The sequence below is a fragment of the Argopecten irradians genome, chromosome 13 (assembly GCF_041381155.1).
Source record: "Argopecten irradians isolate NY chromosome 13, Ai_NY, whole genome shotgun sequence".
Taxonomy (NCBI): Eukaryota; Metazoa; Mollusca; class Bivalvia; order Pectinida; family Pectinidae; genus Argopecten; species Argopecten irradians.
In genome coordinates this window covers 23,366,247-23,386,873 of record NC_091146.1, presented here as the reverse complement: position 1 = coordinate 23,386,873, position 20,627 = coordinate 23,366,247, and the positions used below count along the sequence as shown (strand labels likewise).

General features: G+C 37.5%; 1 protein-coding gene across 1 annotated transcript in view; it reads right to left on the bottom strand.

The window, feature by feature from the left end:
- Window positions 1–20,627, bottom strand: part of LOC138306466 (ubiquitin carboxyl-terminal hydrolase 8-like) — a 32,102-nt gene that overhangs the window by 2,773 nt on the left and 8,702 nt on the right. The window contains exons 9-25 of the mRNA XM_069246930.1: window positions 19,588–20,314; window positions 19,267–19,375; window positions 18,199–18,417; window positions 17,627–17,798; window positions 17,121–17,264; window positions 13,042–13,080; window positions 12,336–12,507; window positions 11,042–11,108; window positions 10,074–10,204; window positions 9,477–9,585; window positions 8,769–8,873; window positions 7,681–7,803; window positions 7,065–7,178; window positions 5,324–5,466; window positions 3,730–3,859; window positions 1,450–1,480; window positions 700–788 (exon numbers count right to left, since the gene is read on the bottom strand). Of these exons, the coding sequence (XP_069103031.1) occupies window positions 700–788; window positions 1,450–1,480; window positions 3,730–3,859; window positions 5,324–5,466; window positions 7,065–7,178; window positions 7,681–7,803; window positions 8,769–8,873; window positions 9,477–9,585; window positions 10,074–10,204; window positions 11,042–11,108; window positions 12,336–12,507; window positions 13,042–13,080; window positions 17,121–17,264; window positions 17,627–17,798; window positions 18,199–18,417; window positions 19,267–19,375; window positions 19,588–20,314 (2,624 nt within the window). The remainder of the gene's footprint in view (window positions 1–699; window positions 789–1,449; window positions 1,481–3,729; window positions 3,860–5,323; window positions 5,467–7,064; window positions 7,179–7,680; window positions 7,804–8,768; window positions 8,874–9,476; window positions 9,586–10,073; window positions 10,205–11,041; window positions 11,109–12,335; window positions 12,508–13,041; window positions 13,081–17,120; window positions 17,265–17,626; window positions 17,799–18,198; window positions 18,418–19,266; window positions 19,376–19,587; window positions 20,315–20,627) is intronic.

The following is a 20,627-nucleotide window of genomic DNA, read 5'->3' as shown; positions in this document are numbered from 1 at the left end:
GAGATGTTCTGATTCTAAGCCAGGGGTCATGCTGAGATGACCCCAAACGGAGAATTGTTAGGTCCTGTATTGGATTGGAGCTGAATTACAAGTCTGATTTTAATTAGATTGCAAATTCAGCAGTATTCAACAGAAAGCAAATTTGCATTTTTTTAAAACAGGAATAATTCATGTACCATGTAATACCAGATAACGTTTGTGCAAGACTAGTATCTCCAGTGGTGATGGAACATTACTATTTGTAGTCTTTCCGTTAGTGTGAGATATCATCTTCTGACGTCATTTAATCACCAATAGAAACAATAGTCCCGCACAAAAAAAGTATATGAATTAGTCTTATTGCTTGAGATAGGTAGATTGTGTAATCCAGATTCTTAAAACTTTTTAAATCTTGAATTTATTTATTTAACTGTTGTGACCAACAGAATAAACTTCAATCTTTTTGTTAAGCAGAGTTCACCTCCTTGAGATAAGGCTGATAGTGTTATACAAGAAAATGATGTTTATTTCTCAGATAATGATAATTTAAAACTCTTAAATACACGTTCATCCTAGAATGCCTTCTCAAATGAGCTGAAAACTTATTTATATAATCTTTTTATTATAAAAGTATTTAAAAAGCTTATTTTACTTATTAATGTCACTTGACTTTTGTACATATTGAATTAAAAAAAAATCTGGATAAAGTATCTGCTTTACCTTTACATCAGAACTAGACATATCAAACACTTCATGGTCGTCAAACTTGTTCCACCTTTTAGACACAGCATTCTTACAGTAAGCAGTATCTGTAATAGAAATAGTAGTCTACAGTCCATCACGAAAACATTCAGAGTATGATTATTCTGAAGTATAAGTACAGCACATTCTCATCACAACTTATAGACAAAGAGATGTTCCATGATCATTATTAAATCAGTATATGATTAGAACAGGCAAAAGAATGACAACTTCAGCACTTTGACATCTTCAACATTTTCCCATAATAATATAATTAAAATATATGTGATGATATCTATGAAAATAAAAGTGAAAAAAGGGTATAGGAAAACTCGTAAATAATTTATTTTGTCTTTTCAACATCTATACAAAAAGGGAGAGGGACTGTATAACTATTCTGTCTTTGCATCTTAGGAATCTCCCTTGCGGACAGGTATCAATTGTGACGTGATTACTTTGTGAGCACAAATTACGTTGTTTCTCTGAAAAGTATGACGTTACGCTCGAAAACATCGTTACGCTCCAAAGCATATAATGTCACCATCAATACCTACCCACAAGAACAGATAACTCTATCATATGCAGATGTACAATAACAAATATGGTACAGTATTTGATTCAAAGAGGAAACAACTTTCGATGTATTATATACCCGGTAGTACACTTTAGAACGTAAATGAATATGATAAGGGAGATAACTCTTGGATATTACTTATCCTTAAAACTTACAGTGACCTCCATCCATAGTTCCATAATGATTCTGAAAACAACAAAATTAGAGTTATTTTAACATTTTCCAACCACAATTAAATACTAACACAGAATTTATGTTATCTATTTAACTTGACAAGAAGAGGTCCATTGGGTCTGTATAGCTCAGGCTAAAAACTAGGTCAGCGAGGCGATTTGATTTGAACTTAATCCATTCATTCCTATAGAAGATGGATTTTAAAGGATTTACTCCCCTATTGGGCTCTGCTTCTGAGCTCGCTAGTGGGCTAGACCCAGTTTAAATACAAATTTGGTTCCCTTTTACCAAAGGAAGCTTTAGACCAAATTTGGTCAGAATCCATTAAAGCCGTTGATAACTTAGAAGAGAACTTTATGAAAAGTAAACGGACGATGGACATGACGTAAGCTCACCTGGCCAAACACAACAACATTCAATACCATACTGCAAATGTACATATTTTGGCAGTAACCTTATCTATCAGGAAAGCAGATCCAAAATATGATTGTGCTTATCTATACAAGACCAATTTTGCGCTAAAATAAGTATGTTTAAAGGTAGGTTTCGCCCAACCAAATAAATATTTTTTTGTAAAATCCGATAAACGGAAGAAAAGGTGAAAAAACATATTAAAAATACTTCAATTTAATTTCTGTAAGCGTATGAGATTGGATAAATGTGTCTTGAATACAAAATTGAAGGAAATCCTTGATTTATTACGATTGTCAGCCAGACTGAATAGTATGCAAATAAAGCTGCGATAGATTGTGTTGTCGAGGTTTCGCGCATGCCCATTGTTACGCACTAAAAGTAAACAAAATGGCTGGACGAAAGCGTGTGAGAAAAAAAATGTATCTAAATCGGCAACAAAGAGGAGGAAATTAGAATGGAATTGGTAGCACCCTATGATATCTCTAGGGAATGAAATTCAGAAATGGCATGTAGCAATAGAAGAAACAGAAGCCACATCTCAAGCGGAACTTGCCCGGATTCTGTTTGGACTCGCGACCATGTGGTGAGTTAAATTTTCAACACATATGTCAGCGCACATACAGCGGCAGACTAACTTGATATATGTTTGATGTACTAAACTAGCGAGCGTATGTAAGTAACATGAAGTGTTTTAGATGATATGATATGTATAAACAGTCCATCGCACTTTGATTTAATGTTGTATTTTATTACTGAACATGCCTTGGCAGCACTGTCACTGCTATCTGACTTTTCGTTGCACGCTTCCATTTGTTGATGCGGCCTCGTTTTGGAAAAAAATACGTCATGTTCTATGTAAAGCTTGACTTCGCTCTATTTTTAGAGGAGTATTTTCCTGGTCAAGCTAGGCAACTGACCTCCCATTCTGTTCGCTGTATGCATTAAAAATGATCTGAAGATCACATCTATGTACAGGATAAATTTCAATTTCGTAGTCTTTATATTTCATTGGGCGAAACCTACCTTTGAAGTAACTATACATTTTGATACAGATCATCTTTGATACTCAAGGGGTTAATATCACTGATGGACTTTTTCAGAGTAAAACTGGTGGCAACAGGAGACATAGGAAATTTTGTTCTTTGAAGTTAAATGTTGCTCTCTCTCTGTAATCTTCAAAGGAAATGGGTTATTGGTCAGTGTTTTTTGCCCCAGTTTTAAAATGAGATAGTTCAGGGGTGGATAAATGTCAGTGATAGTAACCACTGCAGTATAAATGATGAATACAGGTTTATATCAAGCACTGTAACTGTACTTACCGACACACCATACAGCTGGTAGTGTTGATTATTCATAGGTCCCTGTACAAACTCGATACTCCAGGGGTTACTATCACTGACATTATACCCATCCCTGGCCTACCTAGTATTAGGCACAGTAACTTTACTTACCGACACACCATACAGCTGGTAATGGTAATTGTTCACAGGTCCCTGTACAAACTCGATACTCCAGGGGTTGCTATCACTGACATTATACCCACCCCTGGACTACCTAGTATTAAGCACTGTAACTGTAATTACCGACACACCATACAGCTGGTAGTGGTGATTATTCACAGGTCCTTGTACAAACTCGATACTCCAGGGGTTACTATCACTGACATTATACCCACCCCTGGACTACCTAGTATTAAGCACTGTAACTGTACTTACCGACACACCATACAGCTGGTAGTGGTGATTATTCACAGGTCCTTGTACAAACTTGATACTCCAGGGGTTACTATCACTGACGTTATACCCACCCCTGGACTACCTAGTATTAGGCACAGTAACTTTACTTACCGACACACCATACAGCTGGTAGTGGTGGTTGTTCTGAGGTCCCCGTACAAACTTATCCAGACTCAGGTCGTTTACGGGAAAATCCACGTAGGAGTTGACTTTCTGCCGCCACATCCCCTCCCATACAAACCTAAGAGATGGAAATGCATGGTAAACAATACAGACAATGACAGAAGTTGTTGTAAACAATGCCTGATATTCACAATGTAGATTAATGTTGACACTAAAAATATCACCAGATGTATTCAGTTAGTGGAGGAACATGAAAAAATATACCTGGTAACCAGAATGACGACATGTTCACCATATTGTATTCCAGCAGACGAAACTAGAGAGTTCCACCAAGGGCAGTAACTCATTATAACTTATAAGGTGTAGTGAAACAATAACACGGTACACACAATATTAACATAGGCACATGTTGTCTATCGTCATGCTGTATTTACTGTATAATTGCTGTATGGAGAAAATTTTACCATCTTCTCTTCGTTATAAATTCACTTTGAGAAAAGTTTGTGCATTGTCCAATTTCAAACAATAGGATGCTATTGTATCTTTGCATATTACAGAGGTACCTCCCTTGTGAGTAGGTATCGACTGTGACAGTATTATTTTGTGTGCTTATTTCAAGTCTTTTTCTCTGAACTGTATGATGTTACGCTTGAGAACACATGACATCACAATCAATACCAACCACAAAGGGCAGATAACTCTGCAATATGCAAACACAGAATACAGGTTATTTTAGTCATTCTCTCTATCTTATCTGTGGGAATTTAAGTTTGCAAAATAATGAAATTTATTTCCCCTGAAATAAAAGGTACTATACAACATTCAATGGTGGATATCAAGTCCAATACCATCCTCTATACCCCAGGGGTTCCAATCACTTACAATCTCTACACCCCTGGACATTCTCATAGTAAAACTGAAGGCAACAGTCCAGAACAGGTAATTTTATTATTTCATGCACATCAAAGAGCTATATAACGGTACATTATAATGGACTTTGTTGCTTTTAAGTTGGGCATTGCTCTCTCTGTAGTCTCCAAAGGAAATTTTTGCAGGCCTGCGATTGGTTCAGTTGTTTTCTCCTGAGCTGCTTTCAGTTATACTATGAGATTGTCCTGGGGTGTAGAGATCGTAAGTGATCAGAACCACTTGAATATCGAGGATGGTCCAATCATCACTCTGTAGTATGTATCTTGAAGTTGTTTTATATACATTTTCATTTACTTAATCTGTACATTAGTCCTTTGATGACGTTGATTGTGAAAATATTGTACTAGTTATTCCAGCTTTGCATATTACAGAGTTAGCTCCCTTACGGGTAGGTATCGATTGTCACATCATTATTTTGTGAGCACAATTCACGCCGTTTTCTCCGAAAAAGTATGACGTTACACTCGAAAACAAATGACGTCACAAGCAATACCTACCCGCAAGGGCAGATAACTCTGTAATATGCAAATACAGAATTGAAATATTCACTAGTCGTGTAACAATTATTGCATAACCCATACTTTCTATTGTGAAGAAAATGTTTAAAAATATCTAGTAGTGAAGGTATGGAGTAACAGAATTCTGGTCCTACCTGTTGAGAGCTATGATAAGAAGAGGTGGCAGTTTCCAGATGTCTATTTTCTTTTCTGTATCTCTCTCCATACGACAATTCGGACACTTCCATCGAGAACTTCCGGTCATTTTCTCAGCTTTTACGAACTCTTGTAGGCAGTCCTAATATAAACAAAATAAACATTGGCATTTTCATGGATGGTATTTAGATATCTTCACATAATATATTTTCACAAAAATTGTTAAATGAAATTCATAAATTTGGACCTTTCTTATTTTTAAAACATTCATTGAAAACGAATATGAATTTATTACATCTGATTCTTGTACTTTGGACATATAACAATGGTTTAAAAGCAAATATGAATAGAATGTCTTGTGAGGAAAAATTCTATAAGATTTTAGTATTCTAACCCTACTCCAACAATGTTAGAGGTATAGCATGACGAGACACTTTTGATCATTACGTCGTGTCTAACCTCTAACAATCGAGGCAGGATTCACACGGCGCAGAAATGGGCTCGATATAAATTCAAAATTTCAAGTTGTGTTTACACTAACCTTTTATATCCTGAAAGAATTATCCCAAATCATGTTAAATCCAAAATTCAAAATGTCACTATTGCACTGTTATACCGAATTTAGACATTTCTTTACCCCCACCACTATTTGTAAGTCAACCCGGTCGCCATTTTTACTCGGTTGTTACAAATTACGGAATGTGACGGAAAGTAAAAGTATCATTATCTATAAAATATTTTGCAGTATTTCGACTAAAATGCATTAATTTATTTAAATATTTCCAGAATCAATCAGAGTTAATAAAAAAAACTTGTTTCCGTGCATATAAACAACATTGGTTATCACTATTAATATTATCTTTCCATTTGATACACCGTACTATAATTTGATAAACCGGAAGTGACGAAAATTTGAATAGGAATTAACCTAGATTATACAGCGATGCTTTGAGTCAGCTCTTAAATATGTGATTATTCCGTGGATTAATGTTATGTCATACCTATTTTTATACCAGGATGTGTTCATGGATAACTACTGATTCACGCTATACATGTTTTTTGACATTCTGGTAAGTTTTTCACTTGGTAATTAAGCGTCAAAGTTCCGCTCTAATTCGAGGGCGTAACTTGCGAAGACTTGTATAGGGTTCGGGCATTAGATCTCGATATTGCACATCAGAAGTTTCTCAATATCGAGATCTAATATCATTGGATTATTCTAACCCAAGAGAACCTAAAATCATCAAGGGTCACGTTCTGGCGATCTTTTAGATTGGCCAATGAAATTTTTGGCTCCAAAATGTTCAAGGTAAATTTCAGGGGATGAAATAGTTTGCATGTATTTCAGAATCATTTTTGTGTATGTAGCCATTTTACTCCAAATTGAAAATGAATTTTAGCTACATGATAACAGGGAGCATAAAGGTCATCGGAATGTGACCCCTAATGGGATGTTGTCATATCCTCCATGAAAAGAAATGAGAATAAGAATCTGTCTTTTTAATCACATTGCAAAACAATGTCTTTCATGCACTTAAGTTTAGATGAATTATTAACCAGGTTATAACAAACCTCTTGGAACCAACCACATCACTTTGTTATAGGCATGGTAATGCAGATATATCATGGTGACCTTGACGGGACATGGGAATTACCTTGTAACATGAATTCGCTGTAAGCGTGTTCATTATAAACATGTTTTGCTGCATATAGATATTTCTGAGATGTCAGCCATCTTACCTGTAAACTACAGCGTGATCCTGAAGGAATCGGCAGTGACAGGTACATAAACACTTCAAAGGTAACTGACCTGTGTCGACAGGTAAGGCACGTCAATGTGGATCTTAGCATTCCCTGAAAATAAAAATATCATCAGACCGTAACATTCCATACAAGTACAAATATTGTAATCAGCAAACCATAGTATTCCCTGTAAATACAAATATTGTTATCATCAGACCATAACATTCTCTGTAAATACAAATATTGTAATCAACAGATCATAAAATTCTATTTAAACTACCTGTTAGTTTCATGAATCAAGATCAGATTTTATATTTCCCCAGGTAAACAGAAGATTGAATTTCATTAAAGTTGAAAATACCCCTATAAATTCCATAATCTGACTGTAACAGATCAGAGTACTCTTTATTTTAAAATTAAACTTGAAATTTTTTTATGAGTTTACCTGGAACATTTTTTTAAGAGTTTATGTAGAACAATTTTTGATAGTTTACCTGGAACATTTTTTGAGAGTTACCTGGAACATTTTTTTGAGAGTTACCTGGAACCTTTTTTGAGAGTTAACCTGAAACCTTTTTTGAGAGTTACCTGGAACAATTTTTTAAGAGTTTACCTGGAACAAGTCCACTATAATTGACTGATTTAATAAACAATGGCGGCGCCAGGCGATGTCTGCAGCTTGAATATCTGATAGTTTATCTGTGTCTGAGTCCGGCAGCTTTGGTTGAACTTTGACCTATAACAGAGTTCAAAGGTTATAGCACTCTGATGATAAGTTTCAATAGTCTGGAGAAGATGAAAAGCACAATGTTTTATTCAATAGAGGTCAGAGGTGAAGACAAGGTCAATGTCACAACAAACAAAAGGTCAAAGGTGAAGAAGAGGTCAATGTCATAATTAACAGAAGTCAGTATAGAAATAGAGGGTAGTATCATAATGAGCTCATTAATAAGAAGATGTTGGTGACATTTTCGAGGTTAAAGGTGAAGAGGTTAATGGAGTCTTAGGAAGGGTCAAGTTCACCAGGATTCATAAATTAATCACAATGTAAGAGTGTGAACTAGAATACAGTACAGTAATTGCTGTGGAAATATTGATGGGCACAAAATGCTAAATTAAGTCTCCGCGAAAAATAAGTTGGTTTATAGTACCACATAGTTCCACGCTATACAAATTTTCACATAATTTCACGAAAGCAAATTCAAATGTTTCATGAATATGAACTTTATCTATTTTACATTGATTATGAAACAGGCTATACAACTTAGGCAAATAATTCTCGATGGCCCCGATGTAAGAGTGCGACGGATCTTAGTGTGAGAGGGAACCGGAGTGTCCGGAGAAAACCCACGTGATCAGGCAGGCGACCCCAAACCATTTCACATCAGTGCCGGGGATCGAACCCCAGCTGGCTAGGTGAAAGGCAAGTGGCTTAACCACTACACCACCCGATCACCCATGAGTAGTTATAAACATATGAAAGGTATAAGTATGACATAGTCTTTATGATTTTCAGTAAGCGCTCTATCATACAAACTTTTGTATAATTTTGCAGAAGCAAATTCAAATGTTTTGTAAACAGTAATGAAAGTTTTGTATGAATTAACAATTTTCAGTTAAAGCCCTTATTTGCGAATTTATTTATTCCTGAATGTGTTGAAAATATTTTATCACGTAAAAATTATTACAAGTACACCTTACCTTGTTAAGCCCTTCATTAAGACCGTCCATGACAAATGTGAGGAACTCCTGTGAATCCTGCTGGTCATAGCCAGCAAACATGGGCTGGTACTTCCCCACGATGTACTGTAAGGCAAAGGTCAAAGATCTTTGTAGTAAATACTTTTATTAATATGGATCAAAATTTTTGCTATTTGAAGTTAAATTAAGTCAATCAATTTTCATACTTCCCCACGATGTACTGTAAGACAATGAGTCAAAGATACCAAATTTTTGCAACCAGTATTTTAAGATGAGAAAATAGAATTTTAGCGATTTTAAATTTTCACTATCTGACTTTCAGAGTATATATGAATCAAACATTTCTTAATATTTATGGATTAAATTTTCACGATCATTTCAATATCCCACAACATCCAGAAAGTATGAACCCCGCGAAAATAACCGGCCATATGATAGTCAGAAAAAAGTACAAAGTATACAGAATAAACTAAACAAATCTTGGTGCTTATTTCTCTCAGTAAGTATTATTAGCCAGACTAAGAGCAGGATGAAGTTTGCTAATAAAACATTATTTCTAAATGAAAGCATTGAATGAATAATAAAATGTTCAAAACTTTAGAAGGTATTATTAGCATGACTCAGGACATGTTCAGGTTTGTTCTTAAAATATGAGAGATTCTTTCTCAATTGATCATAAAATATCCACAACTTTAGTGAGGATCCTACCTTGAAGTCACGAGGTGTGATATTCCTGTACTGTCCACTCCACAGAGCCTTCACAATCACCACAAACTCGTCTACCACCTGATAACCAGAACTGTTTGGCCCACTGTCCCTGAAATCAACATCATATCATCACTTATCGTCGTCTAATCAGTTGTCAGTCGACTAGTCGTTTGAATACAGTAAAACCTACCACCTGTTTAGAAGGTCAACTTAATTGGAATCCTAAATGGTAAATTTTAACATATTTTGACCAGTGTATGCAATCTGATTAAAATACAGAATCAGTCAATAATAATTGGTCACTAAGTATTGGTCAGTAATAATTGGTCACTAAGAATTGGTCAGTAATAATCGGTCAGTAATAAATGGTCACTAAGAAATGGTTACTAAGAATTGGCAGTAATAGTCGGTCACTAAGAATCGGTCAGTAATAATCGGTCACTAAGAATCGGCAGTAATATCGGTCACTAAGAATTGGTCAGTAATAATCGGTCACTAATCAGTAATAATCGGTCACTAAGAATTGGTCAGTAATAGTCGCTCACTAAGAATCGGTCAGTATTAATCGGTCACTAAGAATTGGTCAGACATACAAACCTATTGATATCGTAGAGGTACCGGTCAGTAAGGAAATACTGGACCAGTGGAGCACAGTTATTGAGACACTGTATGATGGAGTTCATGTAGCACGTGTTACCAAGGTTCCTCAGTCCGGTCATCGCCGAGCCCTATAATAAACACATATTTAACCTCATTAACCCTAGAGACACTTTGAACTATTCTGACTTTAAACATGGAACAGTTCATTAGGATTATAATAGGGGTGTAAAAGTATTTTAAACCTTTTGATAAACTTGAAAAGAGAAGATGGTTTTAGTGTATAGCTTATTAATTTTGCGATTTCCTTTTTGCTACACGTAGTTATCAGCAGGGAGAAATTAGTGTACATTTGGGGTAAAATAACAGTATTTTAACATGAGATGATGCTTTACAGATGATGTATAATTGTTTAATTTCATGTCGAGAAAATTTTGCAGTTTTCAATTTGATAATTATTTGTGGGGAAATCTGTGTGCATTTGTCAATTTCAATATCATTCTTTCCATTTTATTCGCAGATTTCTAAGTTTGCGGAATTTTATTTGATTAAAATAACAAATTAAATCCCCTGCAAATAAAACCAACTCTACAGTAATTGCTGATCAAAAGTGCCTAAAAGGTACGTTTTCTGTCTTGTCGATATACCTGGCCCCAGTTTGATCAGCATTCCTTAATGTAAGGAAACTTCAGAACTTATTTCTCAGTAGGAAAGCATTATAGAAGTTATGGAAAAAATCTTAAGTAAATAACTTTGTGTAAACCTTGAGAAATAAAGCTTATTGAAAAGTAAAGAATGTAAGAGAAAAGTTTAACTGATTCACCTCTGAAATTTGATAATGGACTGGTCTAATCTTTGATTTAGATGAGCCTAAATGTGTCTTCAGGGGTGAATGAGTTAATAATGTCACAGATCACTCAATCTCCACCTGTAAATCTTGCTCAATCATCGAAAACAGAGATACTTACCACATTGCCATAGGTAGGGTTGAGGTTACGTGGCCTTGTGCTGGCAGGCTGTGGTCGGGGTTCAACCCTAGAAAAGCAAGTTTGGTAAAATTTTCAATTGAATGTATGTGACTTAAAATCAAACAAAGGTATGCTAAGTTAGCCCATTGCAAGGATGATGTGCCTCTACAAATGACATTACATGGCCTTGTTCTGACAGATTGTGGTGAAGATTCAATCAATTGTATATAAGTACCTATTTCTTACACAAAGGTATGATAAGTAAGCTTATTACAAGAATGATGTGCCTTACAAATTGGCTGACTTCTTAGTTCTGTCTAGAGATAATAATTTTCAGGTCTGTTACACCAAATTTCCATGTTGTAGTGTGATTGGGTCTTACAACAGATATCTTAACAGTATTAACAAAAGTCCCCTACCTTTCATTACAGATGGTAGGTAAAAATATTCCTGTCTAGAGTTATCTACCCCTACTTTTGATATGGTTACAAATGGCAGTTGAAGGATATCTATGTCTATAACTAAAGTTATGTGCCCCTATTTTTGGATATCCGTGTCTATAACTAGAGTTGTCTGACCCTACTTTTGATTTGGTTACAGATTGCAGTTGAAGGATATTCTAGACTGGATTGCCTGTCGTAGTTTTTCTACTCTCCACTAGCTAGGCTTCGCTCCGAAAATACAACGACAGGTAAGGGCTATCGATCTTGGAAATTTGATTGGCTAATATTTATAACATTCAGGGGATATCTATTTTTTGAATTGCTGACCTCTAGTCTACTTTACAATGATAACTTGTAAACAGTATTAATTATTTATTGACGGAAAACAACTTTACATACCATTAGTTGTATAATGGCTGTTGAAATGAGAAATTGTCTCTTAAAGCAGATGCTGGAGGGTTTTTCGGTACACTCACCATGATGTCAGCGTATAGTATGGAACTTCAGATTTTGTACGTGAGTAGATATCTAGTCGTCGAATTTCAATTGTTATATTTTTAAACTATTTCAAATACCTCTTCCATGCTGAATGCTTCCTAAAAAATATCGAAATTTCATTTCCACCTCGTTGCCATTGTAAACAGAATGGAATCCCCGGTCCAAATGAACCCAACGATTTGTTGATTGAATTGACCAATCAGAATCCTTTTGATCAGGATCTTGACCAAAATGGCGGTCCTGACCTGTCTTAGTATTTATGAGCACAGCCTAGCGGAGAGAGAATTGGTACTAAGGCAGGTAATCCAGTCTAAAGGATATTCCTGTTTATATCTAGAGTTATGTGCCCCTACCTTTGTGATGGTTTCTTGGTTCTGTCAACAGATGGCAGACTAGGTTTATGTGGCCCCTCATCCTCAATCAGTTTTGAGATGTCGGGTGAGGAGAAGGATCGCTTCAGACCTCCAGATCTGCCCTGTTCTGATTCATCCTTTAGTTTTGTTTTGTACACCTCCCTCTGAGGAGCTGAGAAAACAATTTATTTATGACATGAATGAAAATGAATTCCACCTACAAAGCTGTCTCTTTCTTATTAATGATTACATTGGTTTAGCTTCTTCAGCAATCTGATTAAAATACAGATTCTTTTTATTTTTACACAATTTCATAAGAATCTGACAACATTCTGTTAATGGTCACCTTCTGGTGGCCTTTAGAATTGACCAATCAAATTGCTTCTTCCACATTTGTTGACGGGGACATGAGGTGTACCAAAGAATCAATTTTTTTTATATGTACACATCTGGATGAAAGAGCACAGCAGAGCTACAGTATAAGCTGAGATGAAATGCTGTTTTCAGTTGATGTAGTAAGGTGGAGAAAATGCATTTGATCTGAAGTACAGGGAGTATAAAGGTCACCAGAACGTGACCCCTACTGGGATGTTGTTAGATCTTCTACAACACGAAGTGAGAATTAAGATCAGCATTTAAATCAGATTGGTACGTCTTCATGAATCAATCATTAACAGGTGACAAACACATCAGAATCTGTACTTACTTCTAAGAGGGTCTTGAATGCCAGAATCTTTGCGTGTTTCTGTAAAAAAAATTCTTTGTCAAACACATTTGTCAAAATTAATCAATCTTATTTGATCATTTCAATCACACATGGAATTTAGATTGAGAAAATTTGCATAAGTAAATTACAAGCGAAAAAAAAAGTTTAAGGTTTATTGCACAGGGAGATTCAAACTGACTTCCCTACAATTACCAGTGTATTAAATATAAAATCTCAATGTTCTGGGGTACAGATAACAAAACCGTGATTTACAGCCAACGTATGTTTATAGCATAATAACTTTCATTCCTTGTCAAGGTTCCTATTAATGTGTCTGGAATGTGTTTAAAACTAAGTATAATACATGTAATAACGAGGTCATTGTTCCAACAGATTTGTTATAACCGTGTTTTACCAGATTTTTTAAGACAAGTCCAGAACATTAATTTTCAATCTATATGAGCCCAGTAAATAGACATATAGAGGGTTCTCAAAATTTTGATGAGTCCTGCAGGAAAATCATGTCCCCTAAATCACTGTGTGAACTGTATGTAAATGACTTACCTGGCTGGTACCCCATTGTGTATGTAAATGACTTACCTGGCTGGTACATCACAGGAGGTTCCCACTGTGTATGTAAATGACTTACCTGGCTGGTACATCACAGAAGGTTCCCACTATGTATGTAAATGTCTTACCTGGCTGGTACATCACAGGAGGTTCCCACTGTGTATGTAAATGACTTGCCTGGCTGGTACATCACAGGAGGTTCCCACTGTGTATGTAAATGTCTTACCTGGCTGGTACATCACAGGAGGTTCCCACTGTGTATGTAAATGTCTTACCTGGCTGGTACATCACAGGAGGTTCCCACTGTGTATGTAAATGACTTACCTGGCTGGTACATCACATGAGGTTGCCACTGTGTATGTAAATGACTTACCTGGCTGGTACATCACAGGAGGTTCCCACTGTGTATGTAAATGACTTACCTGGCTGGTACATCACAGGAGGTTCCAACTTTGTATGTAAATGACTTACCTGACTGGTACATCACAGGAGGTTCCCACTGTGTATGTAAATGACTTACCTGGCTGGTACATCACAGGAGGTTCCCACTGTGTATGTAAATGACTTACCTGGCTGGTACATCACAGGAGGTTCCCACTGTGTACGTAAATAACTTACCTGGCTGGTACATCACAGGAGGTTCCCACTGTGTATGTAAATGACTTACCTGGCTGGTACATCACAGGAGGTTCCCACTGTGTATGTAAATGACTTACCTGGCTGGTACATCACAGGAGGTTGCCACTGTGTATGTAAATAACTTACCTGGCTGGTACATCACAGGAGGTTCCCACTGTGTATGTAAATGTCTTACCAGACTGGTACATCACAGGAGGTTGCCACTGTGTATGTAAATGACTTACCTGGCTGGTACATCACAGGAGGTTCCCACTGTGTATGTAAATGTCTTACCTGGCTGGTACATCACAGGAGGTTCCCACTGTGTATGTAAATGTCTTACCTGACTGGTACATCACAGGAGGTTCCCACTGTGTATGTAAATGTCTTACCTGGCTGGTACATCACAGGAGGTTCCCACTGTGTATGTAAATGACTTACCTGGCTGGTACATCACAGGAGGTTCCCACTGTGTATGTAAATGTCTTACCTGGCTGGTACATCACAGGAGGTTCCCACTATGTATGTAAATGACTTACCTGACTGGTACATCACAGGAGGTTCCCACTGTGTATGTAAATGTCTTACCTGGCTGGTACATCACAGGAGGTTCCCACTGTGTATGTAAATGACTTACCTGGCTGGTACATCACAGGAGGTTCCCACTGTGTATGTAAATGATTTACCTGACTGGTACATCACAGGAGGTTCCCACTGTGTATGTAAATGACTTACCTGGCTGGTACATCACAGGAGGTTCCCACTGTGTACGTAAATAACTTACCTGGCTGGTACATCACAGGAGGTTCCCACTGTGTACGTAAATAACTTACCTGGCTGGTACATCACAGGAGGTTCCCACTGTGTATGTAAATAACTTACCTGGCTGGTACATCACAGGAGGTTCCCACTGTGTATGTAAATAACTTACCTGGCTGGTACATCACAGGAGGTTCCCACTGTGTATGTAAATGTCTTACCTGGCTGGTACATCACAGGAGGTTCCCACTGTGTATGTAAATGTCTTACCTGGCTGGTACATCACAGGAGGTTCCCACTGTGTATGTAAATGTCTTACCTGACTGGTACATCACAAGAGGTTCCCACTGTGTATGTAAATGACTTACCTGGCTGGTACATTACAGGAGGTTCCCACTGTGTATGTAAATGTCTTACCTGACTGGTACATCACAGGAGGTTCCCACTGAGTATGTAAATGTCTTACCTGGCTGGTACATCACAGGAGGTTCCCACTGTGTATGTAAATGACTTACCTGGCTGGTACATCACAGGAGGTTCCCACTGAGTATGTAAATGTCTTACCTGGCTGGTACATCACTGGAGGTTCCCACTGTGTATGTAAATGTCTTACCTGGCTGGTACATCACAGGAGGTTCCCACTGAGTATGTAAATGTCTTACCTGGCTGGTACATCACAGGAGGTTCCCACTGTGTATGTAAATGACTTACCTGGCTGGTACATCACAGGAGGTTCCCACTGTGTATGTAAATGACTTACCTGGCTAGTACATCACAGGAGGTTCCCACTGAGTATGTAAATGTCTTACCTGGCTGGTACATCACAGGAGGTTCCCACTGTGTATGTAAATGACTTACCTGGCTGGTACATCACAGGAGGTTCCCACTGTGTATGTAAATGACTTACCTGGCTAGTACATCACAGGAGGTTCCCATTGTGTATGTAAATGTCTTACCTGGCTGGTACATCACAGGAGGTTCCCACTGTGTATGTAAATGACTTACCTGGCTAGTACATCACAGGAGGTTCCCACTGTGTATGTAAATGACTTACCTGGCTGGTACATCACAGGAGGTTCCCACTGTGTATGTAAATGTCTTACCTGACTGGTACATCACAGGAGGTTCCCACTGTGTATGTAAATGACTTACCTGGCTAGTACATCACAGGAGGTTCCCACTGTGTATGTAAATGACTTACCTGGCTAGTACATCACAGGAGGTTCCCACTGTGTATGTAAATGACTTACCTGGCTGGTACATCACAGGAGGTTCCCACTGTGTATGTAAATGTCTTACCTGACTGGTACATCACAGGAGGTTCCCACTGTGTATGTAGATGACTTACCTGGCTGGTACATTACAGGAGGTTCCCACTGTGTATGTAAATGTCTTACCTGGCTGGTACATCACAGGAGGTTCCCACTGTGTATGTAAATGTCTTACCTGACTGGTACATCACAAGAGGTTCCCACTGTGTATGTAAATGACTTACCTGGCTAGTACATCACAGGAGGTTCCCACTGTGTATGTAAATGACTTACCTGGCTGGTACATCACAGGAGGTTCCCACTGTGTATGTAAATGACTTACCTGGCTGGTACATCACAGGAGGTTCCAACTGTGTATGTAAATGTCTTACCTGACTGGTACATCACAGGAGGTTCCCACTGTGTATGTAAATGACTTACCTGGCTGGTACATCACAGGAGGTTCCCACTGTGTATGTAAATGAATTACCTGGCTGGTACATCACAGGAGGTTCCCACTGTGTATGTAAATGTCTTACCTGGCTGGTACATCACAGGAGGTTCCCACTGTGTATGTAAATGTCTTACCTGGCTGGTACATCACAGGAGGTTCCCACTGTGTATGTAAATGTCTTACCTGGCTGGTACATCACAGGAGGTTCCCACTGTGTATGTAAATGACTTACCTGGCTGGTATATCACAGGAGGTTCCCACTGTGTATGTTAATGTCTTACCTGACTGGTACATCACAGGAGGTTCCCACTGTGTATGTAAATGTCTTACCTGGCTGGTACATCACAGGAGGTTCCCACTGTGTATGTAAATGACTTACCTGGCTGGTACATCACAGGAGGTTCCCACTGTGTATGTAAATGACTTACCTGGCTGGTACATCACAGGAGGTTCCCACTGTGTATGACTATTCTTATGATCCACGTAGAAGTAGCGGCCTGTCTTGTTATCACGCTGTTTTTCCCAGCCATCGGGAAGATTCGGAGACGGAATCGTACGGACCTGTGGTTTATCTAAGGTAAACAAAGTTCACTTTAAAGGCACACTATTTTTCCAAAAAGTTTCTTTAAAACAATAATAGCATCATAGAATTATATCGATGGCCTAAGATGAGGTTTTAACATTAAACATAAGCAAGTTTCCATTTCATATCATATTTTGCCTTTTCGGTTAAAACTTTGAAATGAAAAAAGATCCTTTTTATTTTCAGTTTCATTAAAGCTGTATAAGAATAAGTAATCAATTTAATCTTTTTGTCCTCAAAATCTAAGGAGAAGGAATACAATTGCTTCTTGAAAAAGTTTAAATACAAAACATTTTTCTGAAGTTTGAAATTCTCACTGAAACAGCCAAAAGACAAGACTCTCCCCATTACCATTGAGACGCCTCATTTTGTCCTGAGCTAGTCGGAGGGCCAAGTCTGCTCGTGATTTATCATCCTGAGTTCTTCTTTCCTTCTCTTCTCTCTCCTTCTCCTGTCTGACTCTCTCTTGTTTTTCCCTTTCTTCCTTCTGTCTTTGCTGCTCTTCCTGTTGTCTTCTTTGAGCCTATAAGAAAATTGACAAACTCTTATTACTTATTGCTTGCTTCAAGTCAACCTTCAATATGAGTAGTTCAGTTTAAGTATAAATAATTGCATTATGTACACCATTCAATCATTTATACTGAAACATGTATGACAGAGGGAATTAATTTAAATTTTCAGGCTCCAATTTCTTGAAAAAAACCCAATAACTTATAGTAAGACAAAACTTATTTCTAATATAATCTACCGATATTTTAAAGATTTTGATTTTGTTTTGAGAAATCGGGACCTGAGCCAATTAAAAGTATTCTAAAGATACAAGAGAAATTAAAGGTTAAATGTTCTTCCCTAAACAATGCAAGAGCTAGCCAATAAAGGTCAAAGATATATAAGGGCTGGATCTGTAAGGGGAAATAACTCACCTCTATTTTGGACTTTGCTTCACGGTCTCGTCGTTCTTGGTCACGTTGTTTAGCCTCCTCTATTGCCCTTTCTCTTGCTTCTTTATCCTTTTGTTCCGCTAATTTCTTCCTGTCATTCTCCTGTCGTAGTTTCTCAGCCCTCTCTGAGGCCTCGCGAAGTTTCTGTTGGTTTTCTTCTTCTATCTGTTTAGCTTGCTGTTGTGCGCTATTTATAGCATCCTGACATCACAAGAAAATAATAAATACTTTGAACTGTAGTCCTGGAGGCCAATTTATACACCATCCTACTCGCCCCACCCAAACATCAAATTCCTCCCCTCCTCCCAATCCCCCTCCCTGTCATTCCACTCACAAACGCTTCCCTATCCCCTACCTTCCCCGACACAAACCCTCCTCTATCCCCTACCCTCCCAGCACAACATACTCCCCTATCTCCCACCCCTCAGTACCTAACCTCTCCTTCCCTATCTCCTACCCACTCTGCACCAAATCCTTCCTTATTCCCTACTCAAACCCCTCTGCTGTAAATATATGCTTTGTTCCTAAACCCAATATGTCTTCATATATCTTAAGTCATATCTGGCTTTCCTCTGTTATATATTTACATTTACTCGTCACTACTATATAAACTAACCAAGGCAAAGTGAAGTATATGGCGGTATAACTAACACCAAAAACGTGACCACTATGACTTCACTAATGTTGACGTGGTGACGTCAACTGATCACTGTCAAAATGGCTGTTCCATCTTGTGGATTAAATCGTCGTTGATAAACGGTTTTCCAGGTCTAGCTTAAACAATGTTAATGCAGAGACCCCAAAATGAGTTGATAATGTAAATATAAGCATTAAACTATCTTCCTATGGCATCTATGGTCTATATAGAAAAATAGATGCCAGAGCTTTGCAGAGCTAAACCCAATATGTCTTCATATATCCAAATATTAATTATATATGGCTTTCCTCCCTCAGCTACCTAAATTTCTCACTGTAAACTATAAATCTTTATAAAAATTGTATCCCCTTGTTGTTAAAATCAAAATCTTACAAAACAATGTTCATTCTCACCTGTCCCTCTGCTTCCTTCTTCTTTCTCTCCTGTCGTAATCTCATCACTTCTTCCATCCTTTGTTGCTTTTTCTCCTCTTCCTGCCTCATACGAACCAATTCCACCTTCCTGTGTACAGGTAGATATATATCTTATATTCAGCAGTGGTTCAAAATGAAACGTTGGCTGACATATTTTTGCAGTAAGTAATGAAACTCATTTTAAAAAGAGACATATAAATCATTTAAATATATTGAAAACAAATGTCAAAATTGAAAAAAGTTTCTTTCTTAAATGCAACAAGTTCACAGTAAATAAATGAGAAACTCCAAACACAATACCTTGCTTCCTCTTCTTGAAACTTTCGCTCCTCCTCCTGAAGTCCAGCAGTTGTCTCCCTTTTGATGTCTTCTTCAAGTTTCTTTTTCTTTCTCAGCAGTTCTGCTAAATCCTTTGCTTGAGTTGCTTTCATTTGTTCCATTTTTGAGAGCTGATTCTCCTCTGATTTTAATCTTTCAATTCTGCTTTCTCTTTCTTTGGCGATTCTGTCCTTTTCCTTTTGAAAGCTTGCCAGCTCTTCAGCTTTTTGCTGTCGAATGCGTTCCAACTCTGCTTTCTCCTTTTCCAATTCCTCTGAATATATTGACAAAGCTGTACTGGATTGATTTTCTAGGTTAACACTGTTGCCTGTACTTAGTGTCTTAGTTTCAGTGGCTGTATTTGACTTTTCGCCTCCATTTAATGACCTTGAAGGAGAGGTCAAACTAGAAACTGAAGGATACAAATCTGAACTATCCCTGGATGTAACAGATGTTGTGATTGGCTGGTTCTGTGGAGTTTTCTGATTGGTTCCTGGCTTTGGTTTTGTAGTCCTATCAATTCTTGGCATCATCCTACCAACATCACCATTAACTTGAGTCATTTGTATCATTGCCCTTGATTGGTCAGTCATTCCTTGCGAGAATTGTAACAAAGAATCTGATAGGTCAGTTGAATTTTCTGGTGTAGGTGGTTTTTTTGGGTTCAGAATGTCTTCAACATTGATATCATCTGGATAGTCGAAATCCACTACAATGTAAAATCAGAAATATTGTTGAAATTTGAACTTCCATCTAGAATTTTTTTAAATATTGTATTCGCTGTAATTAGCGCCCCTACCCTTATAAGCCCCCCTCCCTTCCCCTCCTTCTGGAGAAAGAGTTGCAGTTATATAAACCCCATAGGATCCAACTGTATGATGCTTATCATATCCCATGTATCCCACGTATTCCATGAATTTTCATGTCTTTCACATGTGAATCACAATGTAATAAAACATCTCTAAGGATAGAAGGTACATGCATATTGATTGTGACAGACTAATGTGCCATGAGTATATATA